At 54.7% G+C, this 20244-nt stretch overlaps 1 protein-coding gene across 1 annotated transcript in view; it reads left to right on the top strand.

Annotated features, from left to right (window-relative positions):
• Positions 1–4129: 4129 nt before the first annotated feature.
• RAMP1 (receptor activity modifying protein 1) overlaps positions 4130–20244 on the top strand; it is a 53494-nt gene continuing 37379 nt past the window's right edge. Inside the window, exons 1-2 of the mRNA XM_031968221.1 lie at positions 4130–4328; positions 18712–18850. Of these exons, the coding sequence (XP_031824081.1) occupies positions 4268–4328; positions 18712–18850 (200 nt within the window). The 5' untranslated portion in view covers positions 4130–4267. The remainder of the gene's footprint in view (positions 4329–18711; positions 18851–20244) is intronic.

Below are 20244 nucleotides of genomic sequence, written 5' to 3'. Positions count from 1 at the left end.
CATCATGTGTTACCCCAGGGAGAGAGAGTAATCTCTGCTGTTATTTTATTTAAAACGTTTGCATCAGTATTCATTAAGGAAATTGGTCTGCAGTTTTCTTTCTCTGTTTTGGCTCTTCCTGGTTTAGGTATCAGCACCATATCTGTTAGAGAAGGAATTTGGCTGGAATCTTTCTACTTTTCCAAATACTTTTTATAAGTGTTGGGATTGTTGTTTAAATGTTTAGTAGAATTCACTTGTAAGTCCATCACTTGGAAGTTTTTTTCCTTATGGAGTTCATTGATGTCTTGTTCAATTTATTTGTCTAAAATGGGGTTATTTTGAGCATTCTATTATCTCCTCTTCTGTTAATGCGGGCAATCTTTACTTTTTAGGCCCTGTTGCCTTGAACACAGAAAAGGGGCTGGGAACGATGCATCCAGGGGAGGGACACAACCACCACAAACGAAAAGGCCCTTGGGGTTAATGTCCAGTGTTCATGTACACCTGAAACTCACTGCTTCTACTGACTTGAGTATCCCTGGGTCAGGCACTGCTGCTCACTAGACTGTCTTGTCATTGGTGAAATGAAAGGATTTCCCATTATTTAAAGAGCGATCCGAGTTCTCTCCTAAAATTTCAGCAACAATTGGGGGGGGGGGGGAGTCAGTGTGTGAAAGTCATGGGCATTTGAGGAGCTCTTCCCAGTTAGAGCCATCCTGGGAGGCTCCCCTGTGCAGGGACTTGGATTGGTCACTGTGACTCACGGATGTTCTCTCTTGTCAGCTTTTACTCGCCTCCTAGCAACATCCTTTGAGGCCAAGGAAGAAGGGGAGGGTGGGCGCTCCAAGTAGGCGCCTCATCTTGGAAGTTCCCTTAAGCCGACGACAGATGGCAGCAAGCCTTTGGGCAGGTCAGCCAAGCCCCATTCGGAGCAGCTCCAGCCTTGTGGGGCTGAAGGGCGCTTGGAACCTTTGGAACCCCAGAGCAGCATCTCTGACGCCGAGGAGGAGGAGGGTCGAGGGAAGGGGGAACCCAGGAGGAATCCAAAGCTCGGGGGAGGGGGGAGGGATGGTCACATGACACGTGCCTGCTGGGCGATGAGTCCGCCCCAGCTCACAGATTTCTGCAGCTCTTTACCTAGAAGGTTGAGGGGTGAGGGTGGAAGTGGGACCAGGAAGGATGGCAAGGTAGGGAGCTGAAAAACCAGGACTTGGGCTGCCCCTCACCTCCCGCGTCTGCTGGAGATTATCTCCAGCCTAGCCGAGGCAGTTTGCATGTGAGGGGCCAAGGGCACAGCTGCACCCAGTCAGGGGAAGTGTGGGGTCCCAGTCCCCCTGCTCTGTGTCTACGAGGGCAGAAGAATCACCCGATAAATGCAGCAAGCATCCAGTTAAGCATGTGCCAGCCACAAGCACGGGAGACGCGGAGGAATGGTCCCTTTCCCCTTGGGGAGCTCGGATCAAGTGGACAAGTGGGCAGAGGGGAGAAGGAGCAGACAACTGACAGAGACCCCCTCAGCAAGGGCCCCAGCATCAACTTGGAGCTGGAATCAGGGGCCTTTCCAGGCAGTGCCGCCACCTTGCCCGCTGACACTCCACGGGTGTCCATTTATACCCGGATGCTGGTCCCTAGCACTGGGTCTGAAGAAGTCTCTCCAGGCTGCCCTGTCTGTGCCTCCAAATAAAGGGCCGGCTGAAGGCGAGCTGTTCCTGACTAGATCGGCGGTCAGTCAACAAGCATCTTTTATGTGCCTACTATGTGCCGGGCATTGTAGCACTGGGAGTCCAGAGCCAAGGCAAAACGCGGCCTCTGCACCCAAGCACATTCAGGAGGAGGAAATAAAAATCTAGATATGTATGCAGGCAGACCCAGAATCAGGCCCGAGTTCAAATCCAGACTCATTTATTAGCTTGTTATCCCTTGGTAAGTCATTTACCCTATTTGCCTCCATCTGTAAAAAAAGAACTAGAGAAGGAAATGGGAAATCATTCCTGTATCTCTGCCAAGAAAATCCCATGGACAGCATGGTCCATGGGCTCACCACCGAGCAGCAAGATCTTTACAGAAGGAATGGGAGGTCACCTCGGAGGAAAGTGAAGCACCCAGAAAGGGTGCTTGTAGCTTCATGTTTAGAAGGAAGCCAGGAAGCAGAGGAGGAAGAGCATTCTAGGTATGGGAGAAGCCAGTGAAAATGCAGAGGTGGGAGATGGCTTTCATGAGAGGTAGCGGTGGTTTGAGAAGGGTAAAAAAGGTGGTCCCAGTCTCTGCTGATATTTGATCTCACCTTTTGTAGCCACCTTTCAGACAACTCGGATATGTCCCTTAAACTCGGAGGCAAGTCTAAAACACACTCAACCCCCCCAAAAAACACTCCCTTCTTCCTACCTTCCCTAAAGGATCTCCCCTCCTCCAGTCCCTCAGGCTCCCAAGCAGTGATTCATCCTGGACTCGCCATTCTTTCTCATCCCATGAATTACTTTAGTATGCCAAGGCCTGTTGATTTTATCTCTGCAATCTTTTGTTGATTTCACTTCTGTGACATCTCATAAATTTCACCTCTGCAACATCTCTTGATTTCACATCTACAATCGGTTGATTTCACTTCTGCAGCATCTCTTTTCATCTCTGCAACATCTCTTGATTTCACCTCTGCAATCTTGTTTTCACTTCTGCAACGTCTCTTGATTTCACTTCTGCAACATTTCTTGATTTCACATCTGCAATCTTTTGATTTCACTTCTGCAGCATCTCTTCACCCCTGCAATCTTTTTCACTTCTGCAACATCTCTTGTTAATTTCACCTCTGCTACATCTCTTGTTGATTTCACCTCTGTAGCATCTCTTGTTGATTTCACTTCTGCAACATCTCTTGTTGATTTCTTCTCTGCAACATCTCTCCTGCCTTTTCTCCTCTGACCCTGCCCTCACCCTAGTGCACAGCCTTCCTCACCGACTATTGCCACAGCTGCTGGAAGGTTTTCAGGCCTCCAGACTCGTCGCCCAGGCCATCCTCCATTCAGCCCCTCATTACTCCATTCAGGAAGCTCTTCATCCCCTAGCCCCCTCCTGCTCCCCATCTGCCATACTTTATTTCCTGCCGCTCTGAGCTGGTGACCCAGGCCTCTTGGCCTTCTCTCCGGCCATCCCCCGTTCCAGGAGACTCCCCTCCCTGCTCTGATTAGCCACCTAGCTGGCTTCCGAGTTTAAACTAAAATCCCAACTCCTGGAGAAGCCTTCCCTCTATTTCCAGTTTTTCCTGTACATAACGTTTGCTTGTTTCCATTAAATTGTACACTCTTGGAGGGCAGGGCTGACTTTTGTGGGGGGGTGGTTTTGGTTTGGTTTTGTCCCCCCAGAACTTAGCCCGGGAGGCACAGGTTGTGGAAGGGCTTTGCAAGCCAGAGAGGAGAACAGGAGAGCCCAGGGCTGGTGTCTTAGGTGAGGAAGGAAGCTCAGCCCGGATACCCCAAGGAACCTGGAGCCTCATTCAGACCAATAAACGTTCAATCAACGATCCAGCCGTCGTCCATCTCCCTCCGTGCCTCGAGAAGCTTACATCGTCGGCCGTGGGGGGGAAGCGGCGGCGGCCCGACCCGGGCAAGTCCCAACCAGTCTGTAGGGTCGGTGCGGGGTACGGGCGGTCCCCGGCCTCCCCCGCCCCCAGTGCCGCAGCCCCACGCTTGCCCCTCCAGGGGATGCCCATTTGGCCGAGGCGTGTCCCGCGCTGCCTAAGCCGTCCGGTCCCGCCCTTCTTCCCGCCCCCCATTCCTCTCCCGGGCTATTTTGGGAAACTCAGGTTCCTCTTTAGACTTAAGACACACCCCTGGAAAGTAAGTGCGGGTGTCCCCTCCCCCAGCTCAGCCCCGGGAAACCTAGGGGGCGAGGGTCGTGCGGCGGCCGGAGCCGAGGCCAGCCCCGTCGCGGGCCCAGGTGGCTCGCACGTCCATTGCGGTCCCCTCCTCCGCCCTCCGGCCCCTCCTCCCCCCCACCTCACTCCTCCCCGCCAGGCGCGCCCGGGGCTGCTCCAGCCGGGTGCCGGTGGTTGGCTCGCGGGGCTGTCAGGCTCCCCTCCGGCCCCTTCTCGGGCTGCTTTCGATTGCTTCCCCCTCCCCCTGCCCCGCCTCTCCTCCCCCCCCCCCACTTTTCCCTCCTTCTTTTTCCCTCCTCCCTCCTGCGGACCGACAGGCGGGCGGCTGCTGCGGTTGCTGTTGCTGCTGCTGCGGAGGCTGCCGGAGGTTGCGGGAGTCGAGCTCTGTCGCTTTGGCCTGAGGGTCTCGCCCCAGTCATGGCTCTGCCGCGGGGGACCCTGAGTCGGCCTCTGGTCGGCTTCCTCTGCTTGGTCCTGGGTAAGTGGGAGCCACAGCCACCCGGTGCCGCAGGGATCCTGGGGCTCGGGAAGGGCTGGCTGCTGGGGGTGAGGCAGGGAGTAGTTCTGGGCACCGAGTCTGGAACCCCCTGTTTGAGTTGTTTCTATTGCCCAGCTGTGTGACCTTAGTCAAGTCACTGCCCCATCGTAGTTGCGGTTTTCTAATCTGCTCCGTGTGTCTATGTGCGAGGAGGAGTGGTTGAGAATGCTGGGGTTCGCCCTTAGGAGATGGTGGGGAAAGCGAGGAAGACGCCTTGGAAACCAGGAGGGTTTTGTCCTCTCTCCCTCCTCCACAGTCTGGGTAGCCCTAAATTGAGCCGAGGAGCCGCCAGATCTTGGACCCCCATCCTCCATTCCTCCCTGCCTCGATTCCCATCCTCCATTCTTCTGTGCCTCGATCCCCTCCCTCCATTCCTTTCTACCTCCCTCCCTCTTCTCTTTCTCTCCTCTCCCTCTGTCGATGCCACCTGAGTCTCATTCTCCTGCCTGGGGGTGGGGGTGGGGGTAGGGGTGGGGGTGGGGAAGACTGTTCCCGGGCTCCCTCCCCCAGGGCTTCCCCCTCCCTGAGAATTCGGGCGCCGAGATTGCCAGCTCCCGGGCTCGGGTGGATGTCGGACCCAAAGGTCCCCCAGATTGAGCCCCAGAGGGCCGCCTATGGGGGGGGGGAGAGACTCGGCCACCTCATTTTATTGGGGGCTTAATCCAGCGAAACAGCTGCAGCCAGATGTGCCATGGCGAGGGCGGCTCCCGTCTACCTTTGCTGGCGCTTTCCTCCTTCACGCCCTCGCTACGTCGGGCCCAGTGACCTATTTAGGGAAGCGGCCTCCGCCCCCTAAGGTCCGCAGGCTCCACAGCCCGCACGAGGGCAGGAGGGCCGAGAACCTGCATGGGGGGACGGAGGGAGGGGGACATCCGTGTTCATCCGCTCTGACTGAAATCGGTCGTTCCCTCCCAAAGGGATTCGGAAAGGGAGTCGTGCCCCCTCCGCCCCCCGCCCCCGCCCCTTGCCAAAGAGCCCCCCCCGGGCCGGGGCCAGACGTGCTCGGGCTCGCTGGAACGGGCCCGTCCCGCTTGTTTTCTGGGGAGGGAGAGAAGGTGAGGGGAAGAAACCAGATCTCTGATGAAAAACAACCCCCCCAAACCTCCAGGGACGTCGCCCTCCCCCCAGCTGAGCTCTCATCGGCAAAGCAGCACGGATGGGCTCGCGTGTTTATATGGCACCTCCCCTCCCCCTGCAGTGTGTGCTCCCCCACCCCACCCCCACTCCCACGGACCCTAGGCGGGCAGGAGGGGTTCCTTTCGAGGCCGCATTGGCGGTGCCAGGCGGGCCCCCGTGGGGCAGGACCGAGGGGACGGCGTGGGGGAGGGGGAACGGGCCCGCCGAGGTTCCCTCCCAAGACCTGATGGGGAGGGAGATGCGGCAGGTGGGCTACAGGGGGAGCAGGTTGGGCGGGGGCGCTCCCACGGTGAGCCCGGGCTGGGGCGGGGGGCACATCCATCGGCGTGGGGACCTTCAGCCCCACAGGCTTCTGGCGGGGAGACCCCCGGGAGCGGCCGAGCAGGGCGGGGTCCACGCCGCTCTCGGGATTTCGAGGCTCCCGGATCCAGCGGGCGCCGTGAGGTGGGGGAGCGGTGGGCGGGGTTGCTATTGGCCGGCCGAGCTGTCTGTAGAGGGCCCCCTGGAGCAGCGGGGCGGGGCCTGGGCCGCGCTGCCCTCTGATTGGCGGCTGGGGATGCGGGATGCGGCACGGCTGGCGCCGCGGTAGCCGCCGCCGCAGTAGCCGCCGCAGTCGCCGCGGGAGCCACCTTTGCTAGGGCGGAGCCCTCCCCGGCAAGGCCGGAGGGTCGCCGGGCGGGACCGCGGGGAGGGCCGGCCGCGGGCCCCGGGGCCCTTGTCCCAGCCTCGGTTTCCCCATCCGTCCGAGAGCGGCAGAGCCACCTGCCCCGAAGGTGCTCCCGGGCGTCCTCCCGCAAAGGGGTTAAGCTTTGTTCAGCCTCCACGTGGCAGCTCCCCTTGGCCTGACGTTCCGGGCTCTCTCCTCCTCCGCTGTGGCCGCTCGCTGGCCGCCCTTGCATCTGCGTTTGAACAAGAAGGGCCCCGCGGGTCCTGCCTCAAGCCCAGAGAATGGGGCGGGCCTGGCCGGCCTCCGGCTGTGGAAACGGCCGCGGAACCTCCTCGCTGGAGGCCCCGGGGACGGGCTCATCCCACAAAGGAAACGCGGCCCCCAGCCTCGCCCCAGGAAAACCGAACGGGAAGCATCTGCCCCATCCCCCCCCCCCCCAATGTCTTTAAGGCAAAATGTCCTTCGCTTAAACAGCCGGGGACTCTCTCCCTCCCACTCCTTCCTCCCCTCCCCCCCCCATTTTTATTGTTCTGTCCTCCCCCTCAGTGAGACACTTACTGTGGACACCTCTTGGGAAGTAGAGGGGCCGGAGGGCAAGCCTAGCTTCGGATCCTGCTTCAGGCTACGTGCGGGAGCCTTCTTTTGAGCTTCAGTTTCCTCGTCTGCAAAATGGGGTTTTGATTCATTTTTTTTATATATATTTATATTTGGTTGAGGTATCTGGGGTTAAGTGACTTGCCCACGGTCCCACAACTAGGACCTGTTAAGTGTCTGAGGCCAGATTTGAACTCAGGTCCTCCTGACTTCAGGGCTGGGGCTCCATCCACTGCCCTGGCTGCCCGGGGTTTGATTCATTTCAACGTTATTTTAAACAAGAGCTCCGGGAGAGCAGAAATTGATTCCGTTTTGCGTGGCATTGTCTTGTAAATTCATCCCCAGCAGAGTGTGCTGCCCGTGGGCACTTAATTAATGCTGGTAGATTGTTTGAACACCATCTAGAATTTGCCTGGCACCCGGTGGGACTCTGTAGCTGCCAAGATAAAATGAAACAGTCCCTTCCTCCAGGCTGGCATTCGTTTTCTCCCATTAGTATTTTATTTTTCTAAATCCATGCAAAGAGAGTTTCCAATATTCGCCTTTGCAAAACTTCCTTCCCCCATTTTTCTCGCTCCTTCCCCTCTTCCCCCTCCCCCACAGAGGGCAACGGGTCTCCATGTCCACCAGGGCATCCTTTTTAAAACAAGCAAACCCCAAACCAATCCTTTGGTGCCTTTTATCTTTGTATCAGGATTGGGACTAAGGGGTCCCAAGTCTAAGATTATAATTGGTACAGAGAGCACTATGTGCGTTAGTGGAGGGACTTTCCTCACCTGGAAGTTCTGTGTACTAATGAAATCACAGGTCCGGTCCCGGCCTCTGTTTCCCAGCTCTCCATGTCCATGACTCTAAACTGAGAAATGAAGGACATTCTGATTGGCCCAAGGAGCCCTTACTGTGGATACTCTGATTTCTGTCCAGAGTAGTTTACATTTGAATAGGACTCAAGGTTTGCAAAGCTCTCTCAGGAAATGATCCTCTTGGATTAGGAAAGGAGATGCTATCATTGGGAACATTTAATAGACGAGGAAACTGTGGGGTTACAGAACAGCTCTGGGCTACAGTGGATTGAAGGCCAGCTCCTGAGTCAGGAACACTTCCTGAGTTCAAATCTGGCCTCAAGCACTTAGAAGCTGTGTGACCTTGGGCAAGTCACTTATTCCAGTTTGCCTCAAGTTTCCTCATCTGCTTGAGAAGGAAGTGACCAACCGTTCTGGTATCACTGTCAAGAAAATCCCAAGTGAGATCATAACGAGTTGAATATAATCACACCCAACTGAACAACAGTAACACAAATCCTGCTCTCCTTCAATTTTGGTCTGGAATTATGATTTCATTTGCTCTATGGGACTCCCACTGTGGAAATTCTCTTCCCTAATACAGTTCCACTACATAGCTATAAAATAATTGATAATTTTGGAGAGCCCAGGGTCCCCTAGCTCCCAGGTGTCTGAGGCACAGCTTGAATCCAGTTAAATCTTCCTGCCTCCAAAGCTAGCTAGCTACGTAAACGCCGCCTCTCACAAATGTTCATATTCCCAGTTTACAAATGAGCAAACTGAGGCTGGAGATACGACATGACTTGTCATTCAAAGGTGAATTTTTAAAAGCTGATTGATGATGAATTAAGAGTTGGAAGAGTCCTGAGAATTCCCTCTATGTAAGCCACTTTATTTTTTTTTTATTGTGAGGCAATCAGAGCTAAGTGATTTGTGCAGCATCAAACGGCTATTCCGTGGGTAAGGTGACTTGCCATCTCCCCTTGGGAATGACCCTTTGGCCTCCGTTCCATGAGGCACCGGGGCCTCCACGCTCGCCTCTCTGCCCCCCTGTGGCACCTCCTCGATTGCTGAGTTTCAGGAGCCTTCTCCCAGCTCCCACTTTCCCAGCTCGTCCTCAGGTGGACACGGGACTTTGGGGGCTTATGTTTGTATTAGAGAGTTTAGCACGGTCCGAGACACAGGCTAAATACTGAATAAATCCCGTTTCTCCTCTCCGTCTGCGGGTCGTAGGGAAATGTTTGCCAAACAGCCCTCACGGGCTCAGTGTCAGAAAAGGACTTTGTAAAATCCGCAAGGCCCGTCAGAAGGGGGTCAGGAAATGAGCTCAGGTGATACGTGCTTCCGGGCGGGGGGAGATTGGACCCAAATAACCAGGCCGCCGGCCCGAGCGTCTCCCCATTGGGCAGCGCCAAGTGCAGGGCTCTGGGCAGGATACACCATGTGCAGAGTGGAACCAACACAAATTCGGGCTGATTGGTCCCTGATTGTAACTCAGCCAGAGCTGCCTGAGACAAAGGGGTCGCGCCCCCCAAAAAACCAGTCATTTCTGGAGACCGGAGTCCCCTCCTGCTACTTCCTCCAGGGTTGTCCATCTGGTGGGCGTCGTGGGACCCTTAGGCTGCCCGGTGCAGCCTGTGGGCTCCTTCTCCAAATCATCCTTCTGACACATGAAATCAGATGCGGAGAATTACAGAGGAAATCCTGTCTATGAAAATACAATGATCCAAACATATATATAGTGTGTGTATATACATGTGTATCTGTGTGTCTATATACATGTGTGTATATATGCAGGTGTGTGTATACATGTATATAAACACACATATACATGCACACAGACATACATGTATAGATATATACATGTATGTGTGTATACATACATATGTTTTAAATCAGATCCCCAGACTGCAGACTAAGGGCCCCTGATCTATGCAGAGAAGGCCCGTGGGTATCCCCAGGAGAAAGGTGACCCCCTGTGGACAGGTTCCCGGTGCCTGACGGGGAGTCAGCGTGGGGACTGAGACTGACTTCGTGACTCTGGGGCATTCCCAGAGGCCTAATAATTGCCGGTAATGGATTGTTTTGCCCACAGTTGGTTTTGTGCAGTCTAACATACTTCCCTTTGTTCGGATCAGAAACGGCCTCCAAACTTGTAGCTGCAAGGTCCCTCCCAAGTCCGCTGGCTGAGACTGGCCCAGATCTAAATTAAGCCTCCACTCATCCCTGCCTCTGTCTGAAGATCTCAGTGAGAGGGAACTTAGTCCCCTTGGGATCACCTTTCGTAAGAAAGAAGGCTGGTAGTGGACAGACCACCACTCCAGCCTCAGATACTTACTCGCTGTGTGATCCTGGGTAAGTCACTTAATTCCCTTTGCCTCAGTTTACTCGTCTGTAAAATGAGCCGGAAATCGCAAGCCACTCTAGTATCTTTGCCAAGAAAACTCAGTGGACAGGGCTAGGTTGCTGTGGTCCATGGGTTCACAAAGGGCTGAACACGACTGAACAGCAACAGTGTAAGATGGAAGGAAGTCTTTTCTGGCCGTCCATCCTGAGCTGTCTCACGACCACTTTAATCCGTGGTTCCCCCTTCTGCTCTCCGAGGCCGGAGGGAGCATCTCTCCTCTCCCATACCCAACCACAATCCGTGGTCCCCCGGGCCTTCTGTTCTCCAGGCTGAGCATTTCTGCTCCCTTTAAGTGACCTTCACATGGTCTGAATCTGGAGCAGGGCCACGAATCCTCAGATCCCTTGGACGTGCCGTCTTTCTGAATTAGAAGGCAAGCCCTTAGCAGGCCGGCTGTATCACGCTTGCACTTGCTTCCCCGTCTCAACACAGTCCCCCGCACACAGGAAACACTTAATAAATGCTCTATGATCTCAAGGCTCTACACGGTCCCCAGCTCCTTCACGTCCTTGCTAAAACTGCCTCCCACTGCAGCAGCGGGGACCAGATCTGTCCCCCTAAAAGTCACTTGTAGAAACCCAAGTTGGTCCCTCTTGAGTTGCCCGGTATGGGAGGAGGCTGGGAAACGGCCCTCAAGGGGAAAGAGTCAGAAAACGAGAAATAGGAGAAAATGAAGAAAAGGATCAGTTATGAAAACAAGTCAAAAGAGTCTCGGGTTCAGATAAACTAACAGAAAATAAATTCAAACAAGGTGTTTGGGGTCCCTGACCTCTTGGCCTTTCTCTTTGGTACAAAGTAATTAAAATAGCAGGACGAATGACGGGTTGGGAGAAGGAAGTGGGATAACATGCACAAAGGGACTCAGGAACACAAGTTATTGAGCTGCCTCTGGCTGCTGGGCTCTAGCCAAAGCTTCAGAGGGAGGCGGCGGCTCCGGCTCGCAGGAAGCCCTTGTCCACCTCCACTTGCTTCTTTTTTGAGTCCCTTTTATCTCACGCTGATGACCTTAACTTTAGACCGACTCTACCCAGAGCAAATGCGCCTGGTTCTGATCCCCAAGGACCCTGGCAAAGGCATCCTTGGTTCGGTTCTTCCTGCCTGACCTAGAGCACGTCCCTTTGCCCTCTAAGAGTCACATTGTCTCTGGGGCGGCCCTGACAGCTGCTTTCCACCCACCACCGCCTGCTCCTGTCCCTTGGGAGCTGTTGGAAGTACTGCTCCACCTATGGGCCCCTATACTGGAAGCCAAATATCCCCCCACAGTTTTTCACAGAGTCTCAGCCCGGGGGCCGCTGGGCCCAGCCAAGGCAAGCTCTCTCTGGCCTCCTGCCTCCAGAGCATGGGATCCCGCCTTGCGACCTTCCTCCCTCTTAGCCTAGAAAGATTGATGACTCAGTGTCATTAAAACCCTCCCACCCCGGGGTCCTTTGGAAAGTTGGACAGGGACGGTATTTGGTTCTCCCGGGACTCGCACCGAGCTGAGGAATTCGGCTCCTCTTGATGTCTCTCTGGCCGCTGGACCCGGAGGGCTCTGGAGGGGAAAGTGAGGCCGGTAACCTCGCCCAGCCTCCCTCCCTCCAATCCTGATGCCGTGGTCCTCCCCGAGAAGGAAGGACAAGCAACAGCCGCAAAGGGAGCCGAGAGTTTCCTGCCTTGGAGGGTGGGCAGCGTGGCAGCGTTAAAAAGCAGCTTCTGCCTGTCTTTTGGGGGAAAGGGGGAGCCATCAGGGAAAAGGGACATGCCCAGGGTCACTCTGCTGGCAGGTTTCTGAAGCCAAATTTGAACTCGGGTCCTCCTGACTCCAGGCTCCCTGCCTGTGACGATTCCTTTTTTAACAAGAGCCCTGGACCAGAAAGATCCTTTAATTACAGTTGAGAAAACTGAGTCCCAAAGATGTTCAGTGATGTTCAAGGACCTAAGAACATCCGTTTAGAACCCAAAGGGCCTCACAGCTCTCATCCAATCTGCTTGTTTTCTAGATGAGGAATCAGACCCAGAAAACAGACAGGCCAGGATTCCAGTCCAGGTGCCTTTGCCTCATCTCCCCCAGCAGGCCACAAAAGCTTCACTAGGACCCTCGCTCTGGGATAATCACTTCACTGGAGCAGGGAAGGAGCGGTAGTGATCAAGACTGCCTGGCCACACTCTCCCAGTAGGCACTGCCTTTATCATTCCCACTTTACAGATGGGGAAACTGAGGCAAACAGGATCAAGTGATTTATCCAGGAGCACACAATAAGTGTCTAAGTCTCCGTTGGAACTCAGGCCTTCCTGACTCTGGGTTCAAGGCTCTATCCCCGGTACCATTTAACTTCCTCTTACAGGTCATTTAGACTTTTCATTTTACAAATGGGGGAACTGAGGCCCCGAGGGATTAAATGCCTCGCCTGGGATTGTACAGCAGTTTCCAACCTGGCGGCCTTCCCTCTGCGCCCCACTGCTTCCTTCCCCTTCCAGCCTCCAGCCCGGCTCTTCCGGGCCAGCCGATACAGAGGGACGGGCAGCTGTTTCACCCCCAGGTCTTTGGGCTGGCCTTTCAGGGCCACTGGTTTTGAGGTTCACAAGTCACCCCAGGAGCTGTTGAGGAGGAAGAGAGTGTCTCGGTCATGGAGGTTGGGGGTTCAATGCCTGAGCAAAGGAACAGCTTGAGCCAGGCATTAGCTCAGGCGTCCTCAGAGCCGTGAATTCCCAGAATTCAGGGGTTACAGCAGGGAGAGTCTCCGCCCTGGTCATGGGCCCGGCAGGACCCGGGTGTCCCAAAAGAATCCTGGGTTTGGAGCGCTATGGGGCCGAGCTGAGATTTGAACCCAGGTCCTCTAAGTTGGCATTCTTTCAGCACTACAACCCTCTCGTGACCACCTGGGACCCTGTCTTGCTTCTGTCACTCACTGTCTGTGCAATCATTTGCAAGAAAAAGAAGAAGCATTTATTAAGCACTTACTGTATACCAAGCACTGTGCTGATCCCTTGGCATACAAAGGAAGGCAAGAACAGTCTCTGCCCTCAGAGAGCTCACGGTCCCAGGGGAGGCAACAGACCAGGAAGTAATCCTGGGGAAGTCATGGAGCTCTTTGAGCCTCAGTTTACTGTTCTTCCAAATGGGCTGATGATAGCTTCTCTTCCTGTACCCACAAGCTTGGGTACCACCCCAGCTCTGCCAGTTCCTACCTGCGTGACCTTGGGTATCGCCTGACCTCCCTGGACTTCACTTTCCTTCCCTGGCAGTGAGGAAGGTGAAGGTCTTCTCTAGCAGGTACCTGGACACGTCAGGACCCTCGAGCCCATTTATTCCGGCCTGCAGCAGAGTGAGGGTCTCCCCTGGAAGGACCAGCCCGTGTCCCCCCAGCTTTCCCACCTGCTACCTGTGGGGCAGCCCAGAGTGCTCTGGGACAGCCCTCACTGGGAGGAAACTCTTTGAGTCCGGTCCCTTTGCCTCTCCCCTGCCCTCTTGTTCCACCCTCTGGGGCTAAAGCAATCATCCCAGCTCCCTGAGCCTGCCCTCGTCCTTCCCTCCCACCTCATCATTCTCTTTGTCCCCATTTCCTCCGATCCATCCCTAGGGGACATTGACTTACGGCCCAGAATCAGCCAAAGGTGGAAACCCGAGATCAAACCTTGGTTTCCCTTCTGGCATAAAAGCTCCCGAGATTTGTGACCTCACAGACAAGCTTCCTTGTCCCGGTGTGGGGCGGCTCTCCCCGGGATGGCCCCAGCAACATCCTGAGAAATTGGCAGGACCAGAAGCAGACGGACGAGGCTGTTCTTCCCGGGGCTCTAATAAAAGTCACTGTCTTCCTTCTCCCCATGAGTGTAAAGGGAAACTTCCCTGGAGTCTCCCACGTCAGGTTAAGGTGAGGCAAGCTGGGAACCGTGGGCCAGAGGCGCTCACCGGCAGCTGCCGGGACCCAGGGCCAAAGCATCTTCCTATTTCCTGGAGAGGAGAAAAGGAAACACCCTCTCCTTCTCCCAAAGAGAGAAGTCAGGGGTGGGGGGAGGGCTCTGGGTCCGAATGGTGTGTACGTTCCCAGGAAGCGGCTCTGGGTCGCATAGCTCCCCTCTCGTTTCTCTGTTACGGGAAGATATTATTTCTTGGTGTAATTGTCAGAATCTGCCTCTTGGCCCTTGTAGACGTTTCCCTTTTTAATTTACTTGTGGAAAAGTCTGGCAGCAAGAAGGAATTTCTCAGCCCATTCAAGGCTGGTCATCTGCCCGGCTCTGGCCCTGACCGGAAAAGCACAGAAACTGGCAATGGGGGGTGAAAGGGAAGACGTTGGGGCAGAAGTCTGACGTTCACCCTCTGCGAGCAGCCTGGAGCTCGGGGGACGCCGGGCGGGCGTCCTTCCCGGGACCACCGCGGCGTCCCCTGCCCCCGAGCCGCAGCCGGAGCGGAGCCCTGCCCTAAGCCGGGGACTGTGACTGCCAAAGGTTTTAGCCATTGGTGTCTTCTGGGCTACAGATGGACGGGCACCGGGGAAAAGTCACAAAAGGAGCAGGGAACGAAGCGGCGCCGCTTGGACTTGAGAGCCGCGTTCTCGCGTTCTCCGCCATCTTTTTGCCGGCGGGCCCTGGACGGGGCTCTTTCATCCCGGCCTCGAAGAACTGCTCTCCTGTCTCATCTGTAAAGACAAAATGAAGGAACAGGAACCAGAAGTGGCGAGTGTGGAGTAGGGGAGCGTCTAGTGAGCAAGGGGAAAGACTCACAATGACCCGGGAGAAAGGAGACACGCGGTGAGGCGGGATGGGCAGACTGACCAGAGACAGCTAGAATAAGGAGAAAGACGCCATTCAAGGGCGGTACTGTGAGGAAGAGGAGAGAAATCTCCTGGCCACAAAGGTCTTCATCACAAGCAGATCTTTATAGGGGAATTAAAGCTTCGGGGGTTTTTCCTCAGGCGGTAAAGGTCGGAAGTCAGAGGGAAGGGTCAGGAGCAAGGCCACAAGGCCCCGGCAGACCCGGTCCCAGACCTGCCCAAAGAGGCTGATCAGCATCTCAAGGAAGTTGGGGAAGGATAATGGGGCCGCTAAAGAGTCCTCTCTAGACAGTCTGAGAATTAAGCAATGGTAGCTTCTTCCGGACAGGGAAAGAGTCAGTGACATCGTTGTTTGTGACCCAGAATCATCGAGGAGCAGAATGGAATAGACAGACTCAGATGAAAGAATAATGGCCCCGGAGCCAGACCCAGCCTGGCCCCCGAGGAACCGCGGGCCCGGGCAAAAGCCGCTCCTCATTTCTGGACTTCCAGTTCCTCCTCAATAAAGTGGAACGAAATCCAGTGTTTAAATTGTGGTTAAACAGTGATTAAATCCAGTGTTTATTAGGTTCCTTGAGTCAGTAAATATTTATTAACTGCCTGCTCTGCGCCGGGGGCTGTGCTGAGCCCCCAACATACAAAAGAGGCAAAAGACAGTCCTGGTCTGGAGGAGCCGCGATCTAATGTGGGAAATGCTGGACAGAGCGCAGTCCCGGAACCAGGCAAGGCTCCCAGAGAAGGAGTTTTTGCTCAGACTTAAGGGAGCCAGGAGGCAGTGAGAGATCCAGGCCTGGGTGATGGCCGATGTCCTCGGGCCAAAGAGAACCTGAAGAGAAGGAGGGGCGGGATAGGAAGGGCTTTGGATGCCAGATGGAGCATTGGATCCTATAGTATGACTATCTGCCATCTGGGTCACTTGTGGCAAGGTTCGGTGAGATTCTGGAGCCTGGTGGGTGCTGGGCCGGGAGGGGGCCACAGCAGCTTTTTCAGCAGATGACTATGACACGGTCAGACCTGAGCTTTAGGGATGCCTCAGTTTACTTGTTTGTAAAATGGAAGTATCAGTCAACCAGTGACCAGCCCTGATTTCAGGTTGCCATTGATGAAGCGCACGGCCCATCTGCTGAGAGGGGACAGACTCCGGTGCAGGATGAGGCATGAGTCGGGGGCACGAACAATGTGATCATGTGACCCACATATTTCTTGCAAAAGTTTTCTTTTTCTGAGGGGAAGGGAAGGCGAAGAGCAGAGAAAATAAATGCTTGTTAATGATAAAAGTTCCCATTAATGAAAGGAAAGGCTTGAAGGAGAGGGCGACCAGGGGCTCTTCCCAGACTCCCTTGCGCGCCTGTGTCCTGGGCAGTAACGGGGCCCTTCCTGGTCTCGGTTTCCCTGCGTGGCTGGTGCGGTGAGACTACTCTCAGTTATCCTGAGCGCTTTTACTGGTCTGAAAAAGCTGGGGTCTCCAGCTGGGAAAACCCACTTCTAGAGGCAGCTGCAGGGGTCCGATCAGCCGGAGCCAGCTGTCCCTATTTAGGTGCTGAAGCAAGCCGGCCCAGCCTCATGGCAGCAGTTAACTCAGGGAAAAGGGGGAAAGAGAGAGACAGTGACAGACAAGCAGAGATAGAGGAGGGAGAGACACACACACACAGAGAGATTGAGGAGAAACAGATTGAGACAGAGAGAGAGAGGAGAGAAAGAGAGATACAGAGAGAGATGGACCAAGGCCCTGATTCACCAAAGTTTCAGCCCGGACTCAGGAGGGGGAGCTTTCAGAAAGAGGCAGGCCAAGGGACAGTGTCTGGGAGCTGCTGCTTCTCCAAGTTTGGGTCTTCGTTGAGAGAAGGTTCACCCTTGTAATCCTCCACATCCCTGCTCTCCCCTTCTTCTCCCATTCCCCGCCCTTCAAACCTCACTGTAGTAAGATCTCCGCTAAACTTTCTTCAGGAAGGGTCCAGGCGCGCATTTGGATAGAGACCATTTAGGGAGGAGGGGAGATCTTTTTTCTGGTCTTGTGACGAGGCTTTGGGGATATGACTTGGAACCCCAGGGAAAGGGGGGATGTAGCCAATGATAACCAGTCAGGCCATAAGCACTTGTTAAGTGCCTCTTACATGGTAGACACGGTTCAAGGGGATGGGATACGGACCAGGCCCGGTCGGCAAAGAGCAGGAAGCGGCAGGCGCATGTGGGTTAGATGCGGGATGTGACAGAAGTTTGGCGGCAGATTTTAGCCCCCTCGGGGCCATGGCTGTGGGCTGTTGGGGCCTCATGTTTCCAGTGGACATCGGCGTGTGGGTGACTTGGGACACTTGGACTCTGCTGCCTGGGCCCCCTCCCCCTGTGGGCACTGCAGGCGGTCGTGGCAGTCAAAAGACCCGAGTTCAAATCCCGCCTGTGATGACAGGAGCTGCAAGTACAGGATTTGTAGCTGCTCTTCTTATTAAGGATGTTCAGTTGGGCCCTTTAATTCCTTGCCAAGCCCCCACTAGTGTCTTCATGTAAAATCAGGAATACTCCTTATCAGGGAATTCCTGTCCGGGTCTGGGTTGGACTAGCTGGCCCCAAGGTCCCTCCCCACTGCAGTCATCCCCAGGATTCCCTGATGTGGAAAATCAGCGCCTTTATGTCATTGACCTCCACTTCTCCCCCTGCAAAAGGATGGCGTTCGACTAGAGCTGATGCCCAAGAAATGCACCCGCTTCCCCATCAATGATATTCTCCCCGATGGCTCCCGAGAAGGAATCTTCCGGAGCTGGGAGGGAAGCCCGTGGCCAGGGCAGCCTGGAAGAATCACGCCCACAGAAACCCAGGCCATCGTCCAGCCTTTGTTCTCCAGCCGGGGAGCCCAGGGCCTTAGCAGACAGTTCCCATCCTTAAGGAGCTTTACCCGCCATCAGTCCAGCTGCCAGAGAAGTTTGGAAGCGGGAGGGCCAAATGGAGAAGGATGCCTTGACTCTGAGCACCAGTTCTGCACCTCAGACAAGTGCGGGGGGCTGCTCTGGGCCTCAGTTTCCTCTCCCATAAAACAAGGGCCTTGGAAGGCCCCCGTGGCCCCTGCAGTTCCCAGTCCCCGGCAGCCGTGGCGAAGACCTCCAGCCCCTTGGGGTTCGTGGAGCATCGTTCTTTGGCTTTTGTGCATTTTTGAGCCTCAGCTTGGGAAGAGACAGGCCAGGCCAGGAGAGGGAGGCAGTCTGGGCGTGGGAGCCGGCCTGGGGAGCCCGGTGCTTGGCACAAGAAGCCCTCCTGCCGCGGCCCTCTGGGTCGGATGCCGGCGCTCTCCCGCAATTCCCAGCTTGCTGCTTGGCTCCCAGGCAAGCGCAGGACAGCCCACGGTGGGGCTCTGGGCATGATGGAAGCCATAGATGTCGTCACAGAAAGGCTCTGGGGGTTAGGGTTAGTTTTTCCCTCTTAAGCTTTTCAGGAGGAGCGGACTCTGAGAGGGACCTGAACACGGCGTCTGTGCAGAGGAAAAGGAGAAAGGAGGGGCCTCCTGGCGCGTCAGGCAGCTTCCGGGAGACCGGAGAGGAGCTTCCGTCCATTGGGCCCCAGGGACATCTGGGCTCCCTTGGCCACTCGGGCACCTTAGAGATGGCGCGGTCAATTTTGTCACTCAGGGCACAGGGTCATAGAGAGAAGGCACTGGGCTTGGGTGCAAGTCCCTTCTCTGAGGCCGGGAAGCCGGATGACTGAGCAGCCATCTTCCCTCTCAGAACCTCAGTTTCCTCGACTGGAAAGTGGGACCACAAATACCCCTGCACCTGTCTCCCCCAGGGTTGTCAGGGGCTCCTTAACTGTAGAGTGGGACTACAAATACCTCTGAGCCTGTTCCCCCCCCCCGGGGCGTCAGGGGCTCAGATGCGATGAAGTTGGTGGAGCCCCTGAAGCTGGGGGGGCCCAGAAATGTCCCCCGTTGCTCTCTGGTCTCAGAAGGGGGGGTTCGGAGCCTCAGCAGCCAGTAATTAAAAGTCCTTCTCTGTTCCAGCTCAGAACCTGGTCCCGGCCACCAGCTGCCCCGAGGCGGACTTCGAAAAGCTCCTGCGGGATGTCTGCCTCAGCAAGTTCAGGGGGGAAATGGCGGGGATCGAAAGGAAGTTCTGGTGCAACTGGGACTACACCTACAAGTAAGTCCTTTCCCTTCCTGGGGTCCTGGCTGTGGGGGACAAGGGGAGGGGCTCTGAGCATCTGTGCCCCGGGGCAGAAGGCGCTGCCAGCCTCAGTTCTGGGCGTCCTGGGGGACGCTCTGTGGGCCCGGATCTCAGCACAGCCGTTCTCAAAGCCCCCGGTGTCATCTTTCCAGACGAGAGAGCGAGTTGCGGGCATTGGGGTTCGCCGTCGGCTTTATCGTCGGAGGTTCAACCGCATCTTGGGAGAACAGACAGGAGAAAATACTCCCTTTGTTTAAGTGGAAAATCCACCAGTGGTGTCTTGTTACTCTGTCTGTGGCCCAGTTGGGGAGTTTTTGAGTAATGATCCTGGCCTGGTTTGCCATTTCCTTCCGATTTCTGATGAGGAACCTGAGGCAAGCAGGATTAAGTGACTTGTCCAGGGTCATATAGCTCATAAGTGTCTGAGGCTGGATTTGAACTCAGGTCCTCCTGACTCCAGAACCAGTGCTCTATCCACAAGCATGATGCAAAGCACATGGTTTCAGACTTCTTTTAATATGGTTGTTACTTATGCTGACTTTTTTCTATTTCCTCTTTTGTCTTTAAAAATATATCAGACATCTTAAGTGGAAAAGGGGGGTTCACTCCATTGATAAAGTAGTTTTCATTAAGCACCTACTATGCGCCAAGCACTAAGGATACAAGTACAGAGACTGAAGCAATCCCTAATAATGGCCCCAAGTGGACCCTGGCAAACCCAAGCACAGGGCCTGGGAGCCCGGCAGAGGAGGGCTCAGAGTGTGGGAAGCACGCTAAAGATTAAGAGTAAGTACAGTTGGGGCAGCCAGGTGGTGCAGTGGGTAGAGCACCAGCCCTGAAGTCAGGAGGATCTGAGTTCAGATATGACCTCAGATACTTCCTGGCTGTATGAACAAGGGCAAGTCACTTAACCCCAATTGCTTCAGCAAAAAAAAAAAAAAAAAAAAAAAAAAAAAAAAAAAAAAAAAAAAAAAAAAAAAAAAAAAAAAATTAATTAATTAAAAATAAATAAATGAATGAATAAATGAAATAAAAATACAAAAATAAAATAATAAAAAATAAATAAAAAGTACAATTGTGTTAGAGGCAACCCCGCTGTTGGCTACCACGTTAAGCCCAACAATCTTCTCTCCTCTGGCTGATCCCGTACCCCTTGAAGACGGGTCGTGGCTCCTGAATTGGAGACCCTTGCTCTTGGCACTAGGGAGCCGCCCGAAGTCTTAGAGTTGGACTGTAACTAGCATAAAATGCCATCCTTGTCAGGAGGGCAGGGGCTTTCCTGTACTGGGATATCCACACCCATCATTAAGTTTTGGTTCCTGAAACATCCTGTTAACTGGAATTAATCTGTTGTGTTTGTTGTTGTTTTT

Source organism: Sarcophilus harrisii, chromosome 4 (genome assembly GCF_902635505.1).
Source record: "Sarcophilus harrisii chromosome 4, mSarHar1.11, whole genome shotgun sequence".
Classification (NCBI taxonomy): domain Eukaryota; kingdom Metazoa; phylum Chordata; class Mammalia; order Dasyuromorphia; family Dasyuridae; genus Sarcophilus; species Sarcophilus harrisii.
This window is presented reverse-complemented; position numbering and strand designations above follow the sequence as displayed.